General features: G+C 34.2%; 1 protein-coding gene across 4 annotated transcripts in view; it reads left to right on the forward strand.

Annotated features, from left to right (window-relative positions):
- Positions 1–3,070: 3,070 nt before the first annotated feature.
- LOC136026197 (uncharacterized) overlaps positions 3,071–22,894 on the forward strand; it is a 59,028-nt gene continuing 39,204 nt past the window's right edge. For 2 of the 4 annotated variants that reach the window (XM_065702520.1, XM_065702523.1), the window contains exons 1-4: positions 3,071–3,210; positions 9,700–9,775; positions 14,691–14,886; positions 20,176–21,838. In XM_065702520.1, the coding sequence (XP_065558592.1) occupies positions 9,756–9,775; positions 14,691–14,886; positions 20,176–21,838 (1,879 nt within the window). In that variant the 5' untranslated portion in view covers positions 3,071–3,210; positions 9,700–9,755. The remainder of the gene's footprint in view (positions 3,211–9,699; positions 9,776–14,690; positions 14,887–20,175; positions 21,839–22,894) is intronic. The other 2 variants (XM_065702522.1, XM_065702519.1) reach the window with 2 other exon arrangements.

Below are 22,894 nucleotides of genomic sequence, written 5' to 3' on the forward strand. Positions count from 1 at the left end.
TGAATATGGCTCTGAAGCTTGGGTGCTCCGAAAAGCGGATGAAGGTTTACCGGATATTTTCCAGAGAAATTGTCTACGGATTGTTCTGGGGACCCGACTGACTGATCGTGTTTCAAGCAGTAGATTGTACAAAAATGTGGTTCGATCCCGCTTTCTAGGGCTATAATGAAAGAAAGGTTGAGATGGCTAGGCCACGTTCTACGGATGAAGGATGACAGATTGCCGAAGATGGTCTTTTTTGGCCATCCGTCTGGGGATAAACGGAAAGCAGGTCTTCCTAGTTTTGGGGGGAGGATTTCATAAATAAAGATTTAAAGGAAATGGGAACTTCCTGGGAGGGTGTAAAGAGGAAAGCCTTGAATAGATTGCGTTGGAGGAGGAGTGTGCGTAGCTGCGTTGACCACAGGCGGCTTGGTGCTACGGTGAGTTATTAGTAGTAGTAGTAGTAATGCTACTGAAATGTAATTTGTTAAGTTAAGTTCAGTTGACGCTCTGGCCCTTAGCAGGCCTAGGAGGCTTTAGTTCTACATCTGTTTCGTTGTAATTTTTGCTCGCTTGGAGTTTAACTTAACTATTTATTTTGTTTTGTGAGTGTTTTGGTGTTGTAAACTCGTTGATAGTAATTTCTGATCCATTTTGAGTTTGAACTATTTTATGACCACTTTCGCTCGCCTTCGGTTTTTAAATAGCTCTTTACTTTTTTTAAAAAATTTCTTTTTTGGAAAAAAATTGAATAAAACCAATTTTTGTTTCTTTTTTATAGACGTAGTTTAAATTGACATGATCTTCTTTGTATAATAAGAATATTTGCACTTTTTTTCAGTTTTTCTGCTTAAGATTTGGTCTTGCTATTTGAATTTCGGACAAAAATAGAATATTGAGTCAAAATTCTTGATTGACCTGATTTTTTGGCATTAAACTTTTATATTCAGCTTTAATAGAAAATTCAGGAAAGAGACGCGCAGTTTTAGCCTCTCCCTGCACTACCTCAAGTTTCTACTCAATCCACAATATGTTCCCGACATATCACATATATGGTTTATTGATAACCTGGACGTACACGTTTATTTTAGATTCCGTTCTACTCTCTGCTATTTGCCTCTTGATTGCATCCTTTGATTTAGCTTCGCCCTTTCCTCCAAGTCATAATTCAGTTTCCTTTTGTCCCCCCCCCCTTCCGAACATTTCTTGAAAGTATAACCTAATCCATTGCTGAGATATTTCAGATACACCATTTTGACAACCTGGTGACATCTTGTGTTTTTTTTATTGTGACAAGTCTATAGCTTTCTTCTGTGTTGAAAAAAAATAAAAATTAAAAAAAAAATATTATTTATCTCGCTACTTAACCAAGTGTAAATTTTAAGTTCTGTAGGAGCGTACGGTGCCAAAGCATAAACGGTAAGCTGTTCGAAAAATGTGGTCCAATCCCGCTTTCTACGGCTAAGATGAGAAAAAAGTTATGATGGATAGGACACGTTTTGCAGATGAAGGATGACAGATTGCTAAATATCATTTTTATTAGCCCACCATCTAGGGTCCCTTGATAATTCTTGGGAGGGGCTAAAAGGGGAGGCTTTAGACAGATTGGAATGGAGGAGGAGCGTGGGTAACTGTGTTGGCTCAAGTGGTTTGGTGGAGCAATGAGTTCTTTGTGTTAGCAATATCACTAATCAACAGTTGGTTTATAATGCCAAATCATATATATTTGAAGAAAAAGTCAATAAACTTTTGTATATACCCTCGGTCTATATCCATGCAATGGAGCAAAGAAACTTAGGATGAATTTACAAAAGAAATACTCCTTAACATATGGTATATTAGATTTTGTGAACTTAACTAAGCAAGATTTTGTTATTGTTGTGTTCAGTTACGAATTTGAGCGCTTAGAGCTATTTTTGAAATCATTGGGCTGGGTAACACATTTCTAATTCACGTCATCGAGGATAGTCGATAAGTAGTCACTTAAGAATTTTGGAAAAATTGCGCATGGGGCTTGAAAATCTGTATAATGTTGATAATAAGGTATTTAAGAAAGTACCCCATTTAATTTCTCTGACATTTTTTTGAATTGATATAAAAGGAAATTTAATTGGTATTGGCTTATAACAACGGAAAGCTTGTTCACGAAAATGCAGTTCATTATTATTTATATCTTCAATCCTTATCTGTATTTTATGTCATAATAATGTACGAACCAATAACAATGTAGTTATTATATAATATATTATTAATGTAATGTAGTAATAATCATGCTATATTATTACAAATGCTATATTATTACAATCTGTGATTAATTTTTAATCTAAGATTTAAGGTTTTATAATTTCCCTTAGTTTCCTTTAAACTTGCATGCTTGAATTGCGAAACAGGGTATTACCATACAAAAGAAAGTGAACAAAAGAGCTAAAAGCATTAATAGTGAAAAGACATCTGGAAGCTCTTTTCTGGCTGACATTACTATCCCGAAAACACAGAATCTAGAAATCCTAGCGCAAAGGTTAAAAAACGCAAGCTTTTTATTGATAGATTCAGGCTGTAGATTATTAAATTGATCAATGAAGACTAAACTTTAATTTTTGGCTTTTTGACCAGGCTTGAATGATTTCAACAACTTTCTACTCTTTAGATCCAAGAAATCCATGTCTTCCTCCAAAAAAAGCTTGATAATGATCAAAATATCAGGCATATCCATGGTATTTCTTAAAAATCCATACCAAGAAACGTATATAATTATGTGTGTACCCTTATCCATGGTGGTGGCAACTATAATAATTTATTTGTTACCCACTTGTTTTGACAAATTAAGCGGAGTAAAAACATTAAGGAAAGAAAAACGAAATAACACAAACAATACAATTAATACAGTCTAACCAAAGGGTGGTAAGGGCCCAAGCGTTGACAGGCCTCAGCACCTAATCTAGCATAGAGTTTTTTATAAATGAAAATAATATTTTCGTTTTTGTTTTTTAATAATAAAAAAGACAAGTCAGCTTTGTCTTTTCTTTATACATCAATTTTCTTAAGAAAATGGCGAAATTCTAGTCTTGCCAATCCCCCTGAATTTTAAATTTTCTCCGAATTTGGCGTTCAAACAACTGCATTTGATGCAAAATTTCAAAAATTCCAATTACATGTAGTTTGTAATTGGAATTGGGATTGGAAATTGTAATTCATAAGCTTTGAATCTTTGGAAGGCTGTTGAGTCAGGTAAATGAAACTACTAAGAATTGATCTACCACCCAAATTATATCTGAGGTTTAAGAAAGTGTTTGAAGTAACCAAGCTGAAGACTAGTTTTTGTTCTGAAACCAAAAGGGTAAATGCCTGCAGTAGCATTTATCATAGACTATAAATTCAAAAATTAATATCATATATTTGGCATAGTTCTAATTTAGGGGCTTCTTTGTGTCTTGAAAATTATATTTTATAATTCTAGTATAGGCTAGCTACTTTTTGCTATTTTGGAAAGGAGTTAGGTTTGGAAAATAAAGCTTAGTAAAGAATCTAAGGCCCAAAACATACTCTAGGAAGGTATTGCCAAGCTTCTATGTTAACTCTCTTCTAATTTCTAAGTCTTAGAAATTTCCCTAGCCTACTTGACAAGTCTATTACCCATTGGCATTTTGACAAAGATGCAATTCCTGTTATGAGAATAGGATTTTGAGCCATATTAATTTTTGCAGATCTTTGAAGCCTCATAAGGTAAAATTCTGGTTTAGCTTCTTTTTGCTATCTTGGATGTGTGTTAGGTTAGGAAAATGAAGCTTTCAGGGATAGGTCTACAGACCAAAGTCTGTCCTGGGATGGTATTTTGAAGTACCTTCTGTCACTCCTTCTCCATCTAGGGAGCAGTTACCTTTATAGTGTTTGTGCTTTAAAAGTGAGACCTTGTGAAACAAATCTTCTTTTTAATTGAAGCACATTCTTGTGCTTCAATTCTTGTTATTTGAGTAAAATTTTAAATCATTTTAATGTTTTTTTTTAATTTAGGAAAAATATTTACAGATCTTGAAAACTTATAAATTGGGATTGAGCAAAGTTGTGAAGCTGAAAATACTTTTCTTATTCTTCATTTAAGCAGAAGATCCATTTTGCAAGTTTTCACTTTTATAAAACAAATATTTTGAAGGACAGTAAAGTTCAATGCCCTCTACAGGGAGAAGGAATAGAGGTGGGTTCTTCAAAATACCTTCCCATGATATACTTTAGTCTATAGGTCCATCCCTAAAAGTTTCATTTTCCTAACTTAGCTAGCTACTTTTCAAGATGGCAAAAAAGAGCTTGTCTAGGATTTTGTCACCATTCCTGAATCAGCTACAATTAGAAATTTTTTGCAATAGACTGTGATTTTAGAAATAAGTTTTTGAAATTTTGGCTTTTATGGAATGTTTTACCTTTTGGACCCCATTAAAGGTTCAAAATTTAATTTCCCCTGGAAGCAATCATTAAATTTTGAAATAGCATAAAACAGCATCAAGTGATGTGTTCATTTTCATCCTAGTTGAATTGTGTTGGCGACTGTATATTTAAGCAGCCTAATGTAAATTTCTGCTTAGGAACAACAAGATTAAATAATTGTAGTAGTATTTTAATTCTAGACAAGGAATAATAAGATATAGGGAAGAGTTAAGAAGAAACCATAGAAAATGCCAGTATAGGCTGTTTGCCAATTATGGGTGAATGTATGCTAGGCTATAAATACAGAAAGTTTTTCCATGCATTTGTGAGGCTCTAGTTTAGGGGTGAGGTTCTAGTTCTTGGTGTCTTAGTTGGAACTTAGTTGAGTTATGTAGGCTAAATAAATCTACCAGGAATGAATCAAGGACCTAAAATAGGTATTGGTAAGCTATGCCTACGTTATTTCAGTAAAAATTGCTAAGTTAAGTTATTTCAGTAGAATTTTCTGCCTTATCAAGGGTTTTTTCCTAGATCTAAGTGTTAATTTTGCAGATTATTAAATCCTTATAAATCGGGGAAACATGAGACCTAAATACATTTACTCTGCCTCATTTGAGGTGTTTATTTCTTTCTTAATTATTTCTTTTTTCCTCACTTTTATGCTATTATTTATTTATATTTTTCATTGTTGTTGTTTAATGGTGCTGGTTTTCAAGTAGAACCCACTTTGTAGGCACCTTCTGTAAGTATTTTGATTTTCTGTTGTGGATCATAGTGTTAATTTGTCATTTAGTGTGCAGTGTGAATTAGTATTGAAATTAAAAGAACTTGAGCAGAAGATTTATCTTATAAGGTTTCACTTTTATAACAAAAGATTATTAAAGACCATCAAAAGATCAGTATCCTCTGGAGAGAGAAGGAGAAGAAGTCTCAGAAGCAGATTCAGAACATGAATGATCCCCCAGGAGATATAGTATTTTGAAGCACAAACTCTACTCCTCCCTCCTCCAAAGAGCAATTACATTTGATGACCTTTTACAAACTTTATTATTAATAAAGTGAAACCTCAAGAATTAGATCTTCTGCTCAAACAATTGTTTTTTAGCCTCACACCTTTGCTGATTTGCTGGGATTTATAAATTTGTAAATCTACTTCTTAATTTAGGAAAAGACCTTTATATGGTTTAAAAAAGGGATTAAAAGGAATTTTGTTTTCAAAAATATAGCCAATTAAAAAGAGATTGAAAACCTAAATTTAAGATATAACATTTTATTGTCAATATTTAGATAGGTATGGACCATTCATGTATGCAATCTTTGAAGCCATAAAAAAAAGGAAAGGGCAATAGATAGTGGGTTTGTAATACCTTCCCAGGGCATATTTTTGGCCCTGGATTCTTGCCTGACAGTTTCATCCATGTAACTCAACTAATTTCTAGGACCCTCAACTAGCCTAGTTGAACTAGCTAACCCACCATAAAAACCTTGGTAGTTCTATACCACTCAAAAAGTTGATTTGTAACAACTAAATTTATCTAACTTTCTGTAATTTGTGTGTCATAACTTTAATGTTTCAGCCATCTAAAATATAAACTATTTTTGATGCACTTATCATTAATTGGAGGTCCTAATCATCAATGCACATTTTTAGCTTGAGTATAATCTTGGAAAATACTGCCCAATCCTTAAGATACACAGTATCTTAAAGATGGAACAAAGCCCCTCAATCATAGACAGATTCAATGACAGAGAAGAATTAAAGAAATAATATTGTATTTGAATGACCTAGGCTACAAGGGTAGCCCAACTTTAGCTTAAGCTTGAATGTGTAAAAAAAAACTTGAAAAAGATTTTAGTCCCCAATCCCAGCTGTCTACCTCTTATCCTAGGTTAAGAACCTGCTATATATTTTAATTAAGGTATTTGATTATGCACTGTCCATGTACTGGGGATTTTGTCATAAGAGAAAATTTAATTATATTATTGTTTGTACTGTACAAACAAATTAACCCTTCAGTAATTGTGTGGTGCAAGAACAAAGAACTTAGGGAATATTATATATTAAATGTATTAATAACATAAGCATTTGCAGAATCTTACATAGTTTGTACTTGCTGGATTATTTGAAAACAGTGTTTCCATTTATTAAAAGTATTAAAGGAAAAGTTAGATGCATTTATGATTAAAATAAACACTATTTATATTTTCCCAGCCAAAAAAAGCATTGAATGTTATGTAGAATTAATCAATGTTAATGCACTTATAATAAACTACTCAAACACTAAAAATTTATTTAACAAAGAAAAAAAAAAGAGAACTATTGACCTTGAACACAGTGACAACCTAGAATTATTATTTCTTTTGTATTTTCATTGAAAAGGGCTACAAATTTGCCCTGCTCTAGATATTGAAAAGCATATCTCCCCTCCTAAATTTTGTGAATTTACGCCACTAGTAACAAGATCATTTCCTCCACTCAACAGGAGTCTAGAAATACCATGAAAAATCTTTTTTTTTGCAAAACTTAGGGTCTTCAGATTTTGTGAACACAATTCCAGGAAGAGATAGTTTTGCCTAAAAAAAATATGACACCAACCTCCAACAGGTAATTGCAAACAGCACTCATTCAGCATGTTAGCTAGCATTTTTCAAGATTAGGTTATCAATTCTATTTCTGCCTTGTGTTATTGTGAGACTATGCTCCTGGATTTCTTAATAAGAAGCTGGGAAGAGAGATAACACCCTTGTCTCATCCCATAGATCCTTGACTATCTCTTAGGCAAGGAAAAATAATATCTTGTTTCCAATGCTAGTCTCAGTCAATTTTAGAAGGTATCACAGTGTTCACTAATGTCCTAGTGTTTTAATTTGCGTTGTTAATATTCATTTTAATTATAGTGTTGGTATTATTGTTTATATTTGTATTAAGTAGTGAGGGCAAATGGCCCTCACCTGTTGGGTCTTGCTTGGCCAAGTCTGATTGAATATGTCCCCTCTCAGAGAGGGCCTAGTATATCCTTTCTTTTTAATGTAAAAAGCCATATAATACTATAATCACAGAATAATGTCCAGGGTTAAAGACCATTTCATAAAGTTCCATTTTTCTAGCTTAAATACTTAAGCTGAAACCTAGCACAAAAGCCAGCCATCACACAGAAAATATCCCTGCTTATAGGTATTTGGTTGCTAATCATGTTCTCTCTTTGTGTGACTTGTACTAGGGCCTTACCCCTTACAACTAGGATATTGCTGGTCATGCAAAAATATACCTTTGCTGACTTTTGTTTCTGTTCTCCAATTATTTTGCTTGTCGCTTCAGTAAACAAAGGGTTCAGTTGAATGTAAATCTATCTGAATGTCCTATATACAAGGATACAAAATGGAATAGTTTCAGCTACATAGAAGATCAAAAATGACTCCTTGTCCATCTAAAATTTCTTGGTAAGAACAGCAATACAAATTAATAATCAAAGGGAGAGCTAAATTAATAAAACCAACAGAATTCATTTATTGAAATTAAATAAAGATTAAAAAATAATGCAAATAAAAAAAATAAAGCTATGAACAATGAAAAATTTTGAGTGTAGGTGGATTTTTTTTTTCTGAAATTTAAATTGCAGTAAAACATTTTAGACTATAAGCAAAAAATGCAGAAAATAGTTTTCTAAAGGTTTTTTAGTTCCACTGTTAAGTTATGTTCCATAGATTAAACAAATTTCAAACAAAAACAAGGAACAATCTTAAAATCTAAATAAAGCAGAAATAAAGTCATTTATTAAGTCAAAATTAAACCATCATAAATTACTATGAATGAATAGGTGTTCATTCAACTGAAGCCTTGTGTGAATGGACTCCTGTGCAACTTATGCCATTTAACCGAACCCTCATTCAACTGAATCTTTACGCAGCTCAATCCCATTTGCAGCTCATAAATAATGTAAATAATGCAAATTAAAAAAAAACTATGGACAATCACAAATTTTGAGTGTATATGGATTTTTTTCTGAAATTTAAATTGCAGTAACATATTTTAGATCATAAGCAAAACAAAAACAAAAAAAATCAGAGAATGGTTTTTATTTAAAATGTTTTTAATTCCATTGTAAGTTATGTTCCACCTATCCATTTTATGGGTAGGTGGTCTAGGTTGAATTGGCAAAAGTGTTGATATTTGTCAAGTGCCTGGGAATCTCTTAACATGTGGAGTAATTGGGGAAAAACACTATTATTTCCATTCTTTGCCTATATGTTAAATAAAGCCTAGACAGTTTTTTTTTAAATTTATTATTATTATTTTTTTTTTTACTGAGCCCTTTTTCACTGAATCTCCATTTAATTTAACCCTCATTTAAATCAAACCCTGTTAGATTTTAGTCAACCCTTCCCTCCAATCTTCAACCTCTTAAGGTCGATCTAATGCCAAAATCATTAAAATTGCCATTAAATCAATCTATTGCCAAAATCATGGTTCATAATTTTTTTTTGGTTTTATTGCAAACTGTGAACATTCATGACAGATCTATCTTTTCTTTTGTTTTGCTTAGATTTATCAGCTGTTTTATGATGCTCATAACTTTTAATTGACTTCCAATATAGTCATATGCTTTCAAGTTTTGAGCCTTTCATAGGATCCCAAGCAAGGCATATCAAGTAATTTTCCAGCCTACTCTATCAAAGAAGGTGAGGTAGAGGACACCTTTAAAGTAAAGTTCATGGTTCATGTCTTAGTTCAGACTTTCAGGGCATATTATCAAGAGGAAAAAATACCGAGCGTAACAAGTTTCAATGATTTTCAAGCATGAGAGTAAGGGAGTCATTACCCCCCCCCCCACTTCCCTTTTTAGAACATGACTATTTTACCAGGACTGATTTGCGGCTGTACCTTTTACTTGCATCAACGCATGGCTCTATGTAAAACCGGGTTATTTTTATTCTATTAAATATTAATAAGACAAAAATTTTAGAAAATAGAGACCTGAATAAGGGTTCAGTTGAGTGGGGGTTGCGTTGCACGAGAGTTCAGTTAAACTGGGTTGGGTTGCACAAGGGCTCTGTTAAACAGGGTTGAGTTGCACTAGGATTCAGTTGCATGAGAGTTCAGTTTCATGAGGGTTGAGTTGTACAGGAGTTGAGTTACGCAGGGGATCAGTTGCACAAGAATTCAGTTACATGAGGGTTTAGTTGCAATCGAACCAAAACAATAAATTGAACCTAAGGTAAACAGAATCTAAAATGAATAATCGAATTAAACTGAAAATAATAGAATTAAAAAAAAAATCAAAATTATTTCATTTTTAGGTAACCTGACAAATGGAATTTTGCTGATATAGTTGAAGCTAGATACGGAAACAACAATGGGATTATGTGATAATTGGTGAGAATTTGAAAATAGAGTTTATGTTTTCATTTTTTTTTTTAAGTTCAAATACTTTACATTTCTGTTTCAGCTTTTGTTGTACTTAAAAGAATTATCATCAGTACTGTTGTTAGTTTTATCAGGGAATTCACAGTACTTAGTAGATGCTCTGGCCACAAAAGCTTATCCCCTCCTCTCAGTAAAAGCCACCAATATCTTAGCTGCTTGGCTGTTTGTGTTCCCCTACGCATCTCCTGTTGAGAGTATTTGTCTATCTCTTTGTTCCCCTTTGTGGAAGAGTCATCCCTGGTATATTCAAGGTATTCACCATTGTTTTCCCCAATCCTGAGGACCCCACCTGGTAGCTTGACACTGGCTTATACATGCAAAATTCTTCCCTAAAAAGACAGGAGAGAGTCATCGACCACTTGCCAGCCATCAGTGGGAAGGGATACAGGATCTACAAAACCAGTACTAGTAAGAGAAATTGTTCCCCTCCCCCTCTCAGTTTGTTTCTCAAGTGATCCTCTCTTGCACCATAATTGGAACTTAATGTGTTCAAGGTGATCAGCCTTGGGTATGATTTGGCAGCCAATACTGGCAGTGTACTTCAGTACATCCAATCTTGGCAGCAATCTTACCTCCCCCCCCCCAAAAAAAAATACAAATTTTCTTAGTACAAAAAGATCAGCCTAATTTCGGTCGTTCACCCTTTCTGTTGTCTCCTGTCGTATGTTTAGTAGGGCTAAACAATAGTCGGGATATAGTCTTTTTCAATCCATAGGATGTGGATTATAAGTCATTTTTGTCAGCGTCCTAGCTATAGTGAAACGCAAAAGGTTCTTAATTAGGATGGGATGGAAATTATTAAAGCTTCTAAACCTTTTTGAATATCTAGTACTGCTACTAACAACTCACCATAGTACCCAGCGGCTTGAGGCTAACACAGCTATGCACGCTCCTTCTCCATCGCAATCTCTGCAAAGCCCCCCTCTTTACACCCTCTGAGATGTTTCCATTTCCTTTGAGTATTTCCTTACGACATACTACCATCCCAACCAAGGACGACTTGTTTTCATTTTAGCCCTGGACGGATGGCCGAAAAGGACACTCTTTAGGAATCTGTAGTGTCATCCATCATCTTCTGAAGCCCCCTAGCCATTTCAACCTGTCTCTCAGATATTGGTGAATATCTTGGGAAGGAGTATAACGTTTAAAATGGGTGAGATGGAGTAGGAATATGGACAGAGCCAGTGAAGCAGCCACATTTGGCTTTGCTCTGATATAAATTTGCTGTAGTTGTAGTCACAAAAGCCTATCGCCCCCTCCCCTCAGTAAAAAGCACCAATGTCTTAGCTGCTGGGCTCTTTGTGCTCCCCTGGGCATCTCCTATTGAGTATGTTTGTCTATCTCTTTTTTCCTCTTTGTGGAACAGTCATCCGTCGTATATTCATGGTATCCACCATTGATTTCCCCAATCCTGAGGACCCCACCTGGCAGCTTGACACTGACATATACATGCAAAATTCTTACCTAAAAAGACAGGAGAGAGTCATCCACCACTTGCCAGCCATCAGTGGGAAGGGATACAGGATCCACAAAACCAGTACTAGTAAGAGAACTTGTCCCCATCCCCCTCTACGTTTGTTTCTCAATAGATCCTCTCTTGTAGCATAATTGGAACTTCATATGTTCAAGGGGATCAGCCTTGTGTATGATGTGACAGCCAATACTGGCAGCATACTTCAGTACATCCAATCTTGGCAGCAATCTTGCCTCCCCCCCCCAAAAAAAAGAAAAAAACACTTCTTTAGTACAAACAGATCAGCCTAGTTTCGGCTGTCTACCCTTTCTGTTGTCTCCTGGGGTATGTTTAGTAGGGCTACTCAATAGTCGGGATATAGCCTTTGTCAATCCATAGGATGTGGATTTTAAATCATTTTTGTCTGCGTCCTAGCTATAGTGAAACACAAAAGGTTCTTAATTAGAATGGGATGGAAATTATTAAAGCTTCTAAACCTTTTTGAATATCTAGTACCACTACTAACAATTCGCCATAGTACCCAGCGGCTTGAGGCTAACACAGCTATGCACGCTCCTTCTCCATCCCAATCTCTGCAAAGCCCCCCTCTTTACACCCTCTGAGAAGTTTCCATTTCCTTTGAGTATTTCCTTACGATGTACTACCATCCCAATCAAGGACGACTTGCTTTCTGTTTAGCCCTACACGGATGGCCGAAAAGGACAATCTTTGGGAATCTGTAGTGTCATCCATCATCTTCTGAACGCCCCCTAGCCATTTCAACCTTTTTAACAGATATTGGTGATTATCATGAGAAGGAGTATAACGTTTAAAATGGATGAGATGGAGTAGGAATATGGATGTAGCCAGTCTAGCAGCCACATTTGGCTTTGCTCTGATATGAATTTGTTGTAGTTGTAGCAACTTATTCCAAATATTTTTGGTTGAAACAAAGTTTTAAGATTAGTTTGGATTCGGAGTTGCTATATACTCTGCACTGTTTAATCACTTTTTCATTCGTAATTTTCATTCTTGTTTAATTACTATCGTTATTATCATTGTTATTTCAAAAGGACTTTTCCAGCGTTTTTTTTTCTACAAAGCAAAGCAAGGAACAATATTAAAACCTAAAGTAAGGAGAAATAAAATTGAATAATAAATCAGACTTGAAACAAACAGAAATGACTATGGCTGAATAAAGGAAACCTACAACAAACAGAAATGCACAATAATTACTGCCAATAAGGTCAAAACTTAGGTAGTACAGCTTCAATAAAGTTGGTAGGTCTTTTTTACACTCCAGCCTTTAGTGGGATTTGGGAGAGTGGTAGTATTTGTGATTTTGTTCGTTTTAAGTATGGTTTGATTTTCAAATTTAATTTATCTGTTTTTTGCTATTGTTTGTTTACTCATAGGCGTTTCTAATCGTTTTTAAGTGCTGCTCGTTTTAGGTCTTAATATTTACCTTTAATGCTCTTTTTATAAACTTTCTTTTTTGCTAAGTTCTTATATTAATGTCTAAAACAGTGTTGTGTCTTTCTATTTGTTTTACTACCATGTAATTTTACCGTATATAGTCTATAAATATCATTTGAGAATCGCGTAAAATTATTCGATAATTCCTTTTGACAAAACTAAGTGATTCTCATATTTCTTAAATGATATCATCAGTTCTTATCAACTTACATTGAATAAACAAATAAAAAAAAGAACAAGAAAAAAAATCTATATTTTCTGTTTGCATTATGAGCTAAGAGATAAGGTTTTTTATTTTTAATGCTTATTATAAGTATCAATGACTGTCTTTTTTTCTGGGGGAGGGAGAAAGGATAATTACCAACCTTTACCTTTTAGCTGTATGAATCAGGGCCATCTCCAGGATTTTTTTTTGTCGGGGGAAGGGGGTGGTGGTAAAAAACGTCAAAAATGTATATAGTTTTTTTACATTCATTTTTGTTACGTTTTTACTATTCGGACAAATATTTCGGGGGGGGATTCAAACCCCCTAATCCCCCCTGCATATGGCCTTGCCACGAATGCATTAAGAAAAAGAAAAAAAAGTATTCGACCATCCTAGCTAAAGTCAGCCTGTGTAAACCCTTTAATTTTGCAAATCCAAAGAGCCCCAAGAGATGGAATAGCTCAGTTGTGTAACCAGGATTTTATTTCATAAGGGGAAATATGTGTGGGAGTGCCCAATTTCGCTAAAAGAACAAAAAATAGGTGGGTTTTATAAAAGATAATGTAAAATACGGACAAGATTGCTTATACCAAGTGATTTTGGATTAGGGGCAATTCTTTCTCTATTTACATGCCTGTTATAAGTTGGCCTGCAGTTTTCTTTTTGCAGCTTTACTAATTTACTATTTATTCAACCGGTGTAAACCCTTAGTTTTCCTATTGAAATTTCCCTGTTATCTTATCTTTCTTTCGGTGCTACACTAACCCCGGCTACGGACCCCTTTCCAGCTGCTGAAAGGAGAATTAGACAATTCTGAGATAAGGCGATTATTACACAACAATACCTAATGTTGCACCATATTACAGACTCTCTTCACCTGTTGAAATGAGAATCCCTCCTTAGACACCACTAATGAAAAGTTCGCAATGACGGGTCTATTGTAGGAAAATCTAGAGAGGGTTTTCAGAAATATTAAACAACGCCTATCTTTTTCTGGCTAATTTCTTCAAATAAAAGTGCAAGGATTGAGTTTAACTCTCGATTAATTAAATATTGAATTTAAAGTGGCCCAGCTTGCTTTAACTTGGAACTCGTAACTGATTGAAATTATATTGTTTATAAAGGCAACTGTTAAATATGCAATCACTTAGAGGGCTGCCTAAAATACTCTTAGTATCCCAACTCAAATCTGAACTTGCTACCTCACAATGCAAGCTTGCTTGTTATCTGAATAGCATCCCTAGTAACTTATTCCCCAGTAATAGTATCTTATTGTCCTAACTAAACAATCTTAGTACTAAAAATCTATACGAAGGAGATACTGTACGTTTTGAATCCATACTATCCCAGCTAAAATCTGAACATGCTATATTGCTATCCGAACTTTCTTACTATCTTATTAATAGCTTAATTAGTAAAGTGTGTCCTAGTAGCTTAATGTCTAACTTACTATCCTAAGTCGCAAAGCATAAAAATCATACGAAGGAAATACAGCGTGGCAATTGAACCTGCAATATTAGGTACATAAGATCACCCTTGGTATCCTAGCTACTATCTCAATTTACATGCTATCTTAGTATCTTGTATCTTAATAACTTCTTTAACATCTTCTAATTTAGATTAAATTAAATTAGATTGACTAAAGTTGATTAGATAATCAAATAAATTATCGTGCATCTTCTTAACTTCTTAGATGGTTGGTTTTATACGATATAAATAATTTTTTCCAGTCGAAAAGAAGTGGAAGTGAACTTTGATTTACATACAATACATTGTTTGAAGCACCTGAGATTGTGTCCAAAATGTGATGAACCTTTCCCTCGGGATTCTATACTTGAGCACATTGAGAACGATCATAAGAGAGTCATTTGCTCTAATGGCTGTGGAGAAAGTTTTGAGAAATTCTATGAGCAGAAACATCTGTTGGTAAGCGTATACTTCTTGTTTATCTGTCAAGTCTGTAGAGTTAAATGTGCTATATCTCGATGTTTTCAACACTAAGATACATGCAAAGCATACGGAGTACATTTACCTTGCGAACTTCTATATAACCGTCATATACTCGAAAGACTACTGTTTCTTCGTTATTCCGCATGTTCTGTCTTGTGCGATATTTTCTTTCTTCATGGAAAACAGTATGTGTTCAGCCCGGTGGTTTGGCTACAAGCATCTTTTAAGTGTCCTACCTCGGGGAAAAAATTCAAGATTCAATTTTTCGTAAAATTCATTTTTTTCCATCATTTCATTTTTTTTTCGTAAAATTCGTTCATTTATCCATTGAGTAATTTTAAATCTTGTATCATTCCCTCCCTTTTCAAAATAATTTGTTGTCGTGCCGAGCTATTTTTTCTAGCTATTTTCAATGAAAATATCCCCCAGAAATATATTTTCCAAAGTCTATGGGGGAAGGGGTAAAATCTAGGGAGGGGAAATGGCAAAGAAACTCAAATACACTCTGCGCAAAATAATTTAAATTTACCATCATATACGGAAAAAATGGTCGACCTCAAGAATGACCAAGGGTTTTGAGTCCTACCTTGAATGGAGTAGCTATTCGGCACATCATAGCCATTATACCGACCAAATTATTGAAAATTTTTGGGTCCTTCCTTTAATGACTTCAGTGCATCTCAGCCCTTTCATATAGACCGTAAATCTATAAATGAGTTTTGTATGCAAATTCGTTTGATGAGTTAAAAAAATCTGTTAGCACATGGCCGGCTAACTTTTTTGAAAATAAAGACGACCTTATCCCTGCATCAAAAATCCACCTAAATAGCAGATTAACACAGCTTATTACAGGACATAGCAGATTGCTTCATCTTTAAAATAGAATTGGGAAAGCTGACTCTCCATTGTGCTTGTGCGGTCTAATGGAAGCATGTAGTCATCTTCTATTTGATTGTCCTGTTTATTGTAGAATACGTATAGTAATGGAATTATAATTAAGTGAATATGAAACAATTTAATTTTAAATTTAACAATTTAATAAGATATTTACACAAATGATTTTATTTGAATAGACTACATTGTTGATTACAAGCAAATATAGCCCAAAAATATTTTAAACTAGAACTCTAGAGCCATATCTAAAATGCAGAAAGGGGGGGGGGGGAGGCTTGCGGAAACACGAATCAATGGATTGGAAGTGTATTTTTATCATGAAAATATCTGAGAATGCCTTAGGAATGATAGGGGAAGGCTCATTCAAGAAATGTTTTAAATTCTATGTCCTTTTTCAAACAATATGGAAATTTAAAATTAAAGACGAAACACATTGCAATGGATCATATGTTTTGCTAGAGCTAAGGAGTGATGTTAAAACTTAAGAGCCATATCTAAAATGCAAGGAGGGGTGGCTTGCGAAAACATGAATCAATGGATTTAAAGTATGTTTTTATCATGAAAATATATGAGAATGCCTTAGGAATGGTAGGAAAAGGCTCATTCAAGAAATGTTTTAAATTCCATGTCATTTTTTATGCAATAAGGATCTATGACGAAATATGTTGCAAATGTTTTGCTAAAGCTAAGAAACAATATTAAAACTAAAGAGCTCCCGTTATGGAATGGATCGAAAATGACACGTAATCACGGCCAAACCTTTTGTTATTGCTAAAAGATCACCTTATTCTACCCAAACCCTTCGATACTAGTCTCTTATATGAAGACATAAACAAATTATCACCATAAATTATTGACATTACTTGTAATTCTATCAAAATACTACCGTAATTCTACCAAAATTCTAGCGTAATTCTACCCAAAGCCCCTGATAGTACTCTCTCATATGAAGACATAAACAAATTATCGCCAGAAGTTACTGACATTACTCGTAATTCTACCGTAATTCTAGCCAGTACCCCCTGATACTAGTCTCTTGTTTGAAGACATGAACAAACTATCACCAGAAAATATTAACATTGCTCGTAATTCTATCAAAATTCTATCGTAATTCTACTCAACGTCAATGATAATAGTCTCTTATACGAAGACATAGACAAATTATCACCAGAAATTATTAGCATTACTTATAATTCTACAGTAGTTCTAGCCAGAGCTCCTGATACTAGTTTCTTAAATGAACACACAAACAAATTATCATTAGAAATTATTGACCTTGCTTGTAATGAAACCATGTTTCTAGCGTAATTCTACCCAAAGCCCCTGATACTAGTCTCTTAAATGAAGATATAGGCAAATTATCACCAGAAATCATTGACATTTCATTACTCGTAATTGTAGCAAAATAATTGAGGACAATGGGCTACATAGGAGAATCTTCCATTGGAGAAATTTGTCATGGGAGAGGAAAAACTCCATGAAGGGGGTGCAGGATTTTCTAGCACTATTTAAAAAAAAACAATGAAAAAATAAATATGAAAAAGTTTTTTCCACTAAAAGTAAGAACCAGCATTAAAACTTAAAACGAACAAATATTATAACGCATATGAGGAGTTCATCTTTTCCTAAATACCTCGCTCTTTATGCTAAAGTTTTTTAGTAATTTCAACTATTTATTCTACAGCCTTTGTGATTCAGGGGTCAATCTTAAAGAATTGGGACAAAATTAAAGCTTTAGTGTAAATGCGAGGTATTTACGAGGGGGCAAACCTCCTCATATACATAATAAAAATAAACGAATATAGAGGTTCGTTACGTAAGTTAATTTGTAAGTTACGTGTATTTTTTACTAATAAAAACATTCGTTCAAAATAAAAAATTCTAGTTGCCTTTTTAAGTAACCGAAAAATTGGAGGGCAACTAGGCCTCCTCCCCCACCCTTTTTGTCAAAATCGTATGATCAATACTAATATAAGGCCATTTAGCAAAAAAAAACAAAAAAAAACGCAAATTTCGTTTTAATTAATCATTTGCAGAGAGCCAAAATCAAACATGCATTAATTCAAAAACGTTCAGAAATTAAATAAAAAAACAAGTTTTTTTAACTGAAAGTAAGGAGCGACATTAAAACTTAAAACAAATAGAAATTACTCCGTGTATAAAAGGGGCTGTTCCCTCCTCAACGTCCCGCTCTTTACGTTAAAGTTATTTACTGTTCTATGAAGTAGAATTGAGAGAAAGAGTGAAACTTTAGCGTAAAGAACGGGACGTTGAGGAGGGAACAGCCCCTTTTGTACACGGAGTAATTTCTGTTCGTTTTAAGTTTTAATGTTGCTCCTTACTTTCAGTTAAAAAACTTTTTTTATTTGATATTGCGTAAGACCCAGGTGGACGCAATAGCGTTTAACAGAAACCCTTTGTTCTTGAAAAATCAGTTCAGGATCACGTAACGCTTCGCCCTTTGTTCGCCCAGAAGATTTCTGGGGGGGGGGTGAAGTTTTCAGGGAAAAAGTTTAAGTGAAGTTTACACTGGGGGGATTTTCTAGAATTCCTATACAATTTTTTGTTATTTGTCTTACCTTCTCTTTGCCGACTCAATTATAAATGTGGACATGTTAAGGGTAATTGTCCGGGGTAAAATTTCGCCATAATTTAGTTGTCTTAACGATTGTGCTGTGGGGTGAAATTTTTCTGTAAAGGGAGAGATGGGTATTCCCACTTTGCTTAAGAACTACCAGTAGTTAAGTAAAAGAACAAGTTGTTGAAATTGAAAGTAAGGAGCAGTATTAAAATTTAGAAGGAACAGAAAGTACTACGTATATGAGGAAGATGTCCCCTTCTTAATACCTCGCTCTTTACCCTAAAGTTTGACTTTTTGTCATAACTCTTTAAGAACGACTCCTGGAACAAAAGGGTCGTTTAATTAGAACAATAAAAATCTTTTTTAAAAGTACTAAAAAACTTTAGGGTGAAGAGTGATTATTTAGGAGGGGACAATGCCCCTAATGCACGGAATAATTTCTGTTCGTTTTAAGTTTTAATTTTGCTCCTTACTTTCAGTTGAAAAAACTTTTTTATTTGACTTCCAAAGACAAATACGCCTTTTGTTATGCCTTTTGTAGCTGTTTAATGTCATTTTTAATTTTTAGTGGACAACGTTTTTTCAATGTTCAATGCTTCTTTAATGTTCAATTTTCTTCAGCTGTTTAATGATAAAATACCATCTCCTCTTCATTCATAATCCCTTTCTAGGCAAAATATAGTATACATGGGGGAATATACAGCTTTTATGGTATATTACATAATTGCTAAATCAGGTAATTATGTGGGTGATGAACTATAGATATTCTAAATTCATTCTAGCTTATGGGAATTTCATGTTTGAATTGACATAATTGATATATAAAAAAAACTATAACAATATTTTGAAAAATTGGAGCTATGATAATTTTTTTTACAGTTGGATGTTCTATTATTCACGGGGCTGAGAACTCCCGAATATGTTATTGGCTGCATTCCAGGTTGCAAGCAGTAGTAACTTTACATTAACTACAGAAGTTACTTAAACTTGGCATCCGCCGGGAAGGGTGGTGAAGTAACTAAGGGCTTATTAGGCTTAACAACATAATCTTCTTGAGTTTGAATTGTATCCATCTCTTTTTCGCTCTAGTGGTCTCATTTTATTTCAATCTAATAGTAATACCAATTATGATCATTAATACAGATTTAGTTCGCTAATGATGCCCATTAGCTGTTTTATGTAAAAGTTACTGCAAAAGTAAGTTTAAAGTTACTCTTCTATCTTTCGACTATTGCGAAAGCGTCAGATGGAATGAAAAGAGTGGATTTTAGTAGCTTTTCTTCGAACCTAGAACGTATTCTTCGTCATCAGGCATGTACGTAGATTTTAGGGTGGTGGGGTGCAAAGTAAAAAAAATATTTGGTAATTGTAATAACAAGTGTCCAGAAATTTGTAAAACATAGGATTTCAGGGGAGGGTGTGACCTCGTTCGCACGCTTCCCTAATTTTAATATATTAATTACATTTTATCAAAATTATACACATATATGTAGCAGCGTTGCCATTGAGAATTTAACACTATTTTAAGATTCACATGCAAAAAGTCTCAAGGCTTAAAAAATCTCAATATATTAAATAATGATAATATGTATGCTAACTATACTGTATGATGGTGATGTTCATATATTCTTTTTCAAAAATCGCAAACTCAGGAGTGGCATCGCAAGAACTTGAACAAAAACCAAGAAGTGGCAGCGCTAGTTTGTACCACCATGGTTCGTGATCCCTTATGTAAGACCACCATAGCCGCTAATGTCTATAATCTATTTAGTGTCTAATTTTTTTTTTAGGATGAATGCAAAAACAGGTTAAGACAATGCGTATACTGCGAAATTGAAACAACAATTGCAAACATTTTTGAGCATGAAGATAGCTGTGGTTCTCGTACCGAATTGTGCCCTTACTGTGACAAATACATTGTGATAAAAAACTTTGCTGAACATGAAAAAATACATATTGATTGGATTACAACAAAGAATGAGAATAAGGATAGGGTTTCAAACCCAATCAAGTTAACACGACCTGACAATGGTGAAAGTACGTTACAAGAGAGCGTCAAAGACCTGACCAAAAGTAAAGCGCCATCCAATAATTTGAGATCATCTGTGAATTCTTCTAATGCTGTGCCAAGTGTGAAAACCACTCAGTCAAATGAGAAAAAAACAGATCCTTATAACACGGTAGCTGAGCCAAAGAATAGACCTCCTTTACCTCATAGTAATGAACGGAATTCGAGTAACGATAACATCAAAAATATCAAGGATATTAAGGCAATAACACAGAGTAAAGTTGCTGGAATTAATAAGTCAAACTTGTTTGAGCACTCTAGGGCTCAGACCTCAACCAATATTGAACCAAACGAAGTAATAAGAGATCTTTCTAAAAATAGAGAGTTAATATTTCCAGAAAAAATAAGGGGAGGGGCCAAGTTCTGTCGAGGTATTGATGCAATGGATTCATATCCATCATTGGTTAATCCTGGTGGAAAAAAATTCATGACTCCTGGTAAGTCTGATGAATCCGTATCAGAAGCTCTCATGAATAAAAATATGAATCCGCATGAACAAATGGAAGGACGCTTTTCTTGCAGATCGTCGTTCGAAAAGAATTTTGAACCAAAATCACCTCTTACCGCTAAAATTGACGAGGAAAAGAGATTTGGTGCACAAGATGAACGAATTATATCACATATATCCAATGACAACGAGGATAAAGATGCAGAACTGCGTGAAAGGTTGAAAGCGTTCTTTTCTTCCAGTTCATATGGTCAAAGCCAGAATTCTAGAAAAAATGAACCAAACGAAAGAGAATTTATGATTCGTAACAATTCTGATAGTTTTATTTCTGAAGTCTCAAAAAATATACGTGATAAAGAGGAAGAGCAGTACTTTTCTTACAGTTCTTATGAGGAGACAGAATGTTCTAAAAGAGATGAACCCACACCAACTCTGTATGCTAAAGATTACCGAGTTGAAAAAACAGCAAATTATCTGGCCAATAAAGCTGTCAAAACTTGTAACCTTGATAAAGAGGGTATAAAACGTGGATGTAGAGTGAAAGCTGATCTTCCAAGCACAAGCCGCTCAATTTTTGATGTAGAAAGTAAGTTTCTTGAAGAGGAAGAAAATGATGAATTGACAATGATTTTATCAGCTTTAGATATGCCTGTTTATAGAGGCATGAGCAAAGTAGAGAAGGATAACTTAATGGCAAAGTTATTATCGGAGCAGGAATTAGTTGAGTTTTCGAAGAAGAAAAAGAACAGTGATCCAACTTTGAAGGTTTCCACGCGTCCTTGGTTGGAAGGCGGCCAGTCTAGAACAAAGAGTTTTGGAGAACCTCCTGAAACAGAAAAACGGATAGAATCTATAAGCTATGAAGATAACCTGAGTGAAGCCCAACAAAAAAATGTACCTGTGAAACGTTTGAATGGTATTGTTTTGAGAGAAGAGGGTAATATTTTTGATTTTTCCTTTCAAATATTTGTCAAGGTGTCTCTCACTCTCTCTCTCTCTCTCTCTCTCTCTCTCTCTCTCTCTCTCTCTCTCTCTCTCTCTCTCTTTTCTCTCTCTCTATCTCTTTCTCTCTATCTCTTTATCTCTTTCTCCCCCCCTCTCTCTCTCTCACTCTATATATATATATATATATATATATATATATATATATATATATATATATATATATATATATATATATATATATATATATATATATATATATATATATATAGTGATTAACAGATAAATTATTTATGCAAGAAAATTGTAATTTTCTGCGAATAGATCTGGAGCTTTGAACACGAGAATTAAGCTATTAAAAAAATAGAAATTTGAAAAATGGTGTTTGCATAAATTGCAGAGCAAAACTACATATTTTCTTATATTTAAACAAATTTCTCAAAATAGCCATTGCATACTTTTTTTTATTGATTATAAGTATATGCGTGTATCAAACAGTTTGTGGTAACGAACTCTAAGTAAGGAGGGATATGGCTCAACAGTAACTAAAACTCTAAAAAAGGGATTTTGATATCAATAGATATATAAGCCTTCTCACATGTCCTTTTTGTCTATCCCAGCCCCGTAAACTTCCAAGAAATCTGCTTGAATTTTGGATGTTTTCATTTAGTTCAAAATAGTCGAAAGGGTATCTAAAATATGTTTTGGGGGATGACCTGGTCTCTACATTCATCGAGGCACCTGGCCTAAATTATGTAAGTTGACAATTGTTTAGAAACATATTTTATAGTGGAAAAGGAAGAATTTTTAACCTTGGATTTCCACTGGTTCGATGCTTTCAGAGGTCCTGTAGGTCAAAAGCATGTCACATTTTGTTGTGGGAGAGAGGGGGAGGGTTGGATGGCAAGGAAATGGAACAAAGTGTTTTAGTCTCTGATCACAACTGACACGTAAGTCCTTGGATCAAGAAGAACCTAACCCACCAAAATAAACGTTTTGGACATGGCCCCTCTCCCCCACAAAAAAAGAGCATGAAGTTTTCCTGATCTAC

This window comes from Artemia franciscana, chromosome 4 (genome assembly GCF_032884065.1).
Source record: "Artemia franciscana chromosome 4, ASM3288406v1, whole genome shotgun sequence".
Classification (NCBI taxonomy): domain Eukaryota; kingdom Metazoa; phylum Arthropoda; class Branchiopoda; order Anostraca; family Artemiidae; genus Artemia; species Artemia franciscana.